Below are 7754 nucleotides of genomic sequence, written 5' to 3' on the forward strand. Positions count from 1 at the left end.
TTTAGGACAATGGTATACTGCTTATTATATGTGGCTTTACTCGGGGGTGTCTGGGTTTTGTTTATTGCATTTATGATTCGTTGTAATAAAACAAACAAATTTAAAAGGTAACAAATCATTGTAATACTTAGTATGGCTGGCTTTAATTCTCAACAAGAGAATGTGAGCAAGGTGAGTCTAGAAAAGTCAATGGCTACGACTGTTGGAGACTAGTAGTGTCTTAAAAATGCAAATAAATAAAAACAGGCAAAGATTTTGTTGCAGTAAATTTCCTATGACTAAGTGACCAGTGATCTGTGCAACTAGTTTTAAAAATCATGGTTTATTTTCATGTGCAAAACTTTCAAAATGGTATTCTGAGCTGTGCACATCATTTTGCCACCTACATAGTACCCACCTTGACCCCCTGCTCCCATGTTTATGATGTACCCTATTAAAGTACGCATTAGAAATGAAAAACAGGCAAATTTGGACCATTTAAAAAATGCTTTTATCAGATTAGACCTGGGCATGCATGTCCAAAATCCATGTTCTTATTGAAAGTTTTGACACTGCCTCATGACGCACACTAGCCATTCGCCAACTAGTCACAACCCTCTGACATACTACATTAAAACAATAGGAATACATACCAAACAAATACCCTCCAAGGCTTGTGGGGTAACTTTCAAACACTGTGACACCATACGGTCCAGGTCTCTGCTGAAGTCTGTGCTCACATGCAGTATAGCCAAACATGGAGTCCTGTCTTTGGGATTTGTGTTTTTCAGGTAGTCTTGGAACTTCTTGTGACGCATCACAACACCACAGTCCTCCAGTGTTGTGCTGGGGAGCACAGACATGATTCTCAGAAGAGTGTTGATGTTTCCAAAGTACTGCATGAGTGGCAGACGCAGAGTGTGAAATATGGAGCTTGGAATGGTAACAGATGCCACTTTAGTCTTCCACGTTACTCTCCAACAACACAGTTCTGTGAAGAAGTTGTCGGCATCTGGGAGATCGCTACTATAGAGAGGAGGCTTTGACTTCAAGCTCTCAAACACATAACTCACTGTGACTGAGCATGGAACCAGGGAGAGGAAGTTGAGAGCTTCTTTATGGTCATCTGAAAAATGATCCTTCACAGTACTGATGAGGTTGTCTACGAGGGGCACACTCAAGCAATCTTTGTAGTTTGCTACTGACTTTGTCATACCGTCCTTTAGGACAGAGTTTTCGTGCCCGTCAACCTGAACTGTAAGACTTTGGGCGATTGCCCAGGCCTCATCAAACCAGTTCTGGTGAAATAACTTCATGTTGGTTTTCACTCTGTTTAGAGTGGCCATAATGCCATCAATCTGGCAAAGCTGGGATGCAGCAGTGAACTGGTCCTTCTGAAGACCTGCACTTAGCTCTTTGGTGAAAGAAGCTGTATTCTTCAAGACCACCATTGCAATGATGAACTCAAATTCAGTCACCTTGCAAAGAAGGATGCCTGCTTGTTCAGAGACAGAGGCCTTCCATCTCTGTGGGTGACTTTTGATTTTCTCGAGACATTCAACTAGGGACTCGAGCATCTGCACAAATACCTCATAAGAATCATGCTTTTCTTGCCAAACTGTGCAGAACTTCCCTTGTAACTCTTGGACCTTTTCATAACTCTCTCTAAGACCATAGGCTATCACATGGTCAAGCTGTTTTTCTCGAGCAGCACTGCTGCCAAAAAACGTCATGACTTCTTCAAATGTGTCTAGAGCTCTTTTAACTGCAGGTACTGGGATGGACTTTGACCACCACGTGTTGAACGAATAAGAAGAGCAGTGGGTGCTTATTGCAAGAGGATACTTCTCTTGGACTTTGCAGGCAAATGCTTTAAGCTTGTACGAAACATCTCCAGAGCCAAGGTAAGCCTGACCTCTGCAGTTACTTAAATCAAGACGCCACTCCACGGTTATTTTTTCCATAAGCCTTGCAATCAAGACATCACATTCAAGATTTGCCTCAATAAACCCCAACAACTCGAATCGCATGACATCAAAACTGTCCACAAACCTGATGAAGAGTGGAAGATAGTCCTTCTGCTCAAGTTTTACAACACGGTCAATAACCAGAGAAAAAAATGAACTGCCCACCTCCATGAGGATGCCCTCCCTGACAGCCTTCTCACACACAGTGAGAACTTCATTCATTTCAGACTTGGTCACATATTCCACGTCTCCATCTTGAGCTGGACAAGCATCACTTTTTAACTTGATCTGACTGTTGTAAGAAGCCACCACTGCAGCCTGCAGAGCAGATTTAAGAGCTTCTCTGTCCGTCTCGGCACATTTCATTTCAACAAGCCTATCAGCATCCATCTCTAGATTTATGAGTTGCAACTCTTCTTCAGTATCTTTTTCTGTGTGGTTTCCATGGGCCGCCACTGAAATATAAAAACGGGATAAGTCTTTGGTGAGATTGAAAAGAGTGGAATCGTAAAGAAAGAATACAGTGTGGATTTCAGTGACAAATACTGTTGCGTTACAACTTATTCCATGAAAATTATTGACATTAGGATTGGGTAACTGGAACGCAGGAAGATGTGCAACTAAAACTAAAAAGAGGAACTGTCATTTAAAACATAATTTACTTTGAAAGGTTCCACGTTTAAAATAAAGACTCTGGCATGATTGAATAAATTAACCCAGTCAGTCAGTCAATAAATAATGCAGCTGTTTTAGTTCAACAAGTTGGTTGCACCTCTGATACAAATTTACAAGACACCCCGAGTAAAGCCACATATAATAAGCAGTATACCATTGTCCTAAAGGATTTGAATAGTGAATGATTGTAGTTTTCGAGATGAGTGTTTGTCTGGAATGGATTTGAACAGGAAACCTTAATGTTTTTGGTGCAAGATATTCAAGTGGGTAGAAGTTACACAATGTATAAAAACAAAGGTAAATCTTTATTTCTTGTCTGAGTTGGCACAGAATGACGAGAACCCTGGCGAGCGGAGGGAGCAATTTTATCCATCACTAGGTACAATGGCAGAGCCTCTGGTGGCCATGGTGGTATATATCTATATGGTGGTAGCGATCTTGGATTTTGAATTTGCATAATTTACATGCCCTGCGACCTATAGGCTGAAGCGACATATTTATGGATTTTTTCCCCCCATATTTATAAACCAATTATTGGCTGAGATATGATCGTTTTCATTCATTCTGAATTTAAAAAAAGAGCAGTACCACTTTCAGCCACTTGATGGCAGCAAAGTAATAGTAGGAGTACGGTATACCGTTGTGTCATGTAATAGGTAAATGTGGCTATAATGACAAATTCAAAAAAGTTCAAGACAAAAACAACTGGACTATTTATTATACTTTATACTGTATTTTTTTTTCCTTGAACTTTTTTCAATTTAGATGACTGAGAATCTTCACCAGCTATTAATGACCCAATCAGCCTGCCATAGTCTCCCCACCTTCATTCTGCTCGCTGCCTGGAACCGTCAAAACAGCTTCATTTTGCTGCACCGCTGCAGTGAAATGCAGCTAATTTGACCATTAAAGTACATTTATTAATTAAAGTTCAACTGAGACACACCTTTGCTATAATTTTGAACAAACAAATAATTGTTTTTAAGTATTAATCTTGTTAAATTCTTGTTTAAGTCCTCCCGTGCACGCTCCCACAGCCGCCATTTGGCAGCCCTTGTATTCTATCTGGCCGCAGCTTCTTTAATGGTTTTACATGTTAAAAACAAAGAATCAACACAGATTGCAGGATCACTAAAAACAAACACATGCACTTTAAAATATATTTCAGTCTGTTGGACTGACAGTTTCTAGTTGAAAATAAATTAACATATTACCCATCCCTAATGGCTAAATCTTTGGATGCAAATATGTACATTTTAAATTCAAGTTACGGGAAAATGTATTTGCAAACCTTAGGCTCATGTCTTAGTATAGTCATACTGTAAATTCCAAAACTGACATGTTGAAATGTTGAAATTAATGATTGACATGTTGGCTCACCTTGTGAAGGCGCCTCTGTTGCGTCGTCATTCTGTAAAACCATGAGCTACATGTTAGTTCATCGAGTTAAAGCATTAAACTTTTAGTATTTTAATCAGTTTACTCACTATTTGCAGCATTTGCAGGATATCAGGATGTTTCTGAACATACGTCTCCACCACTTTTTCAACACTGAAGTGCACGTCCTGGTTCACGTAAACAAATGCCATGTTGCACTGTCTTTGGTCCTCTGGTGTTTCGTTCAGATACGACTGGCACCGCTCCAGTACCATGTGGTACTGGCCATACACATCGGCTTCTGCATTTACACATGGAACAGTGCCCAGCACCCTTAACAAGCTTTGCACGTTTGGGTAAAACCCGATGTCTGGTATCTTGAGCGTAGCAAACACCGTGGTTGGCAGGATTCTGCGTTTGCTTGCATGCCTCCACTTCACCTCCCAACAACCGAGCTCTTCGTAGAACGTGTCCGGACGTGCAAGGTTATTTAAGTTGGCGTCTGCTACTTTATCCCTGCGAATGCTGAAATTGTGGTCTGCCATGTAAGATGGCACCAACGAGAGCCATCGGAGAATTCTCACCATCTCTGTGCTGAACACTCTCTTCACCTCTGCAACGAGATACTGTAAGATCGGCCGGCTCAAGGTCTCTCTGTAGAAGTCCTCCAGAGGTGTCTCTGTTGTGTCTGACTGGGCCAGATCTGGTTTAATGATCTCCACTCCCAGTTTTTTTGCCCGGCCAACAGCATCTGAAAACCATTTTCGGTGAAATATTGGGAGCTCTTGTTGGTATTTGCTGACCAGCTTTAAGGCATTGGAGATTGTGTACTGTAAGGTACTGCTGATGCTTATGATTCCCCTGAGACTTGAGTTAAGTATGCTCACACAACAGAGGGTGTTTTTCAGAACAACAAGTGTCATGATGAAATTGAAATTCTTTAAAATTGGCTTGAGCTTGGCCATCTGTTCAGCAGTATCTTCATTCACTTTGGAAATTATCTCATTAATGGATGTTAGAAATGGCTCAAGAATTTCTAGCATGGTCTGGAAGGCATCGGTACCATGTTCCCAGTTCCCACTGATACTCCCTTTGATTCGGTCAACTTCTCCTTTCACATGCCCGTATGTCATATGGATCTTTCCTTCCAGTCGGATGCTCAGTTCTGGGGTTCTTCTGAGTAACGAGGCCACCTCTTCTACAGTGTCTGCAACCTTCTGGATTGAGGGAACAGGCATGCAGCGAATGATCCAAATGTTGAACGCATATGGATCGCTTGGCGACAAAACTACTTGTGGGAACTCCTGCAGGATTCTGCAGGTGAGATCTCTCATTTTCTGACACATGTCACCTGTGATGAGATAAGTGAGTCCTCTGCAGTGCTCCATCCTCAGCCCCCATTTACTTCGTAGCTCAGAGAGGAGCATGTAAAACATGCTCTCTCCATCCAAGTCGCATGGTAAGAAGCCAATGAGATGCTTTTGGGGGAAACCAGCAATAGTGACCGACCTGATGAAAACAGGAATATGCTCCTTTCCTTCTATGCTCGTCACGTCCTGCAGCAGAATGGAGAAGAACCGGGCCAGTGTCAGGCTGTTCTGAATCTCCTCCCTCATGTGGTATTCACTGAACTGCAGGATTTCTTTCTTGTCTATTTTCTCCAGATAGGTCCGATTGAGAGCCTGCTGGCCGTTTGCACCTCCGATTGGCTGCTCAGCGCTAATGTTGGCTCCATTGATGCTGAACCCTGTCAGTGCCAAGATCTCCTTGAAATAGGCTTTCAGGGACTCTTTTGCTTTGGAGACAGCTACGTCCTCGTGGCTCTGGTTATCTGTTTGCAGTTCAGTCACTGAACTGTTCTCCCCAGCTGCTTCTTTTGACTCCTCTTTCAGTTCTGCTGGTGCATTTTCTGATGTGAAAGAGCATTATAATGGAGAAAATGGAAAATAATTCAGTCAGCATTCAATCCAGTTTTAACAGGAACTAAACATCTATGAAGGGTTAGACAATGTTTTTGTCTTTCACTGGTCTTCAGTCTAAAATGGCTATATATCTGTGCAGGTGGTATTAATTCAATTCAGTTCAGTTTATTTATATAGCGCCAAGTAGGGCTGGGCGATATGGACCAAAATTAATATCTCTATATTTTTAAGATGAATGGCGATATACGATACATATCTCAATATTTTTTTCTTTCCATAAAGTAATAACAAAAATATATACGAGTCAAAGCTTCGTCTCCCATTAGTCACACAGGCACCTTTATTAACAAACAGCTGTAACTGTGCAAAATAAATGTCTCAAAAATAAGTTTTATTTCCTGCATAACAAACAGCTGAGCACTTAAAATGTAAACAGAGAACACGCAGAGCAAACATGACGGACGGCTGACTTGCTCTTTAAAACACATATTTGCTGCAGCAGCTGGGGTAACAGCTGATTGTGAACTAGCTGCCACGTGACGTTCCTTTACCTCGTCCAAGACAAAACAGCTCCACTGCACCTTCTTCAGTCCTCTTCGTACACATTTCATCAGATCTTCTGTTAAAGTCGTCTACTGGCTGTTGCTTAATAAATTACACTATCATGTCTTAAACACATTAAGTATCTGTTTAATATAGACGTTTAATTGTTGTGCCGAAAGTTAATGCTTTGGTTGAGCTTAAAATCATAACAAAATTAATTGTGTAAAAAAAGTTGTTTTAAAGTCTGTTTGTTGTTTGTCTTGGCTCTTAACACCAGCAACATTAAAATGAGCTGATTGGTACGATAAATAACAATTAAATAATAAACGCTTCAATTCAAATAATGTTTTCGCCATAGTTTTTCTCATTTGTCATCGCTGATGATGATAGTATTAAAGAAACTAAACAAATAGATTGTGCAGATGTTGCCTGAACAATAACTACAGCGGATCAGACTGAACCGACTCCTGACGGGGTCGGAGGATCTGCTGCTGGACACGATGAGGTGGATTGATCTCATCACTCAACCCTACATGTGATCAGTTTTCAAATGTCCTCATGCATGCTCAATAATCCAGGTAGAAAAATCTAAAAGCGTTAACTCTGCCCCTCTGGACATTCAAAAAATAAAAAAAACAATTGTAGAAACGTTTCGTCTTTCATCCGAAAGGACAAAACGTTTCTACAATTTAAAAAAAAAAAAATTTTTTTTTTTGAATGTCCAGAGGAGCAGAGTTAACGTTTTTAGATTTTTCAATTGAACAAAACTGTTTACAATACCTTTTGTTTTCTTTACAACGGCTGCTTCTTCTTCCGACTGGATAGGAAGAGAAATTTAGATCGTTAGTGTTTTAACATTTCATAGAAAATACCAGCATGGGTCATTTAGGGCTGGACGATACGGCCAAAACTTTTATCACCATATATTTCTTAATTTTGGTCGATAACAATATAATTCAATATCGATATAAACAATATAAAAGGCTCAGAAAACTGTACAAATAAATTAATGTTCACCTTTGATTTGTATCAAAGAAATTTGAAATCACCATCAAATAAACATAAAACTCTCAACTTTGTCAATGTTAATAGTTTTAACTTTAAACAACAACATAACCTAACAACCTTTCTAACAACCCACACTTCTACCCTGAGGCTGTTCGACTCATGGATCTCTAACCAGAATAATCACTGTGAAAAAAAATCACATAATGTTGCTGCTGATCTGTATCGTGTTGCTGCTGATCTGTTTCATGTTGCTGCTGATCTGTATCATGTTGCTGCTGATCTG

General features: G+C 40.3%; 1 protein-coding gene across 1 annotated transcript in view; it reads right to left on the bottom strand.

Moving 5' to 3' along the window:
- si:dkey-250d21.1 overlaps positions 1-7754 on the bottom strand; it is an 18998-nt gene that overhangs the window by 3060 nt on the left and 8184 nt on the right. Inside the window, exons 4-7 of the mRNA XM_037687720.1 lie at positions 7244-7280; positions 4109-5907; positions 4002-4032; positions 633-2401 (exon numbers count right to left, since the gene is read on the bottom strand). Of these exons, the coding sequence (XP_037543648.1) occupies positions 633-2401; positions 4002-4032; positions 4109-5907; positions 7244-7280 (3636 nt within the window). The remainder of the gene's footprint in view (positions 1-632; positions 2402-4001; positions 4033-4108; positions 5908-7243; positions 7281-7754) is intronic.

Source organism: Nematolebias whitei, chromosome 14, assembly GCF_014905685.2.
Source record: "Nematolebias whitei isolate Nwh7 chromosome 14, NemWhi1, whole genome shotgun sequence".
NCBI lineage: Eukaryota > Metazoa > Chordata > Actinopteri > Cyprinodontiformes > Rivulidae > Nematolebias > Nematolebias whitei.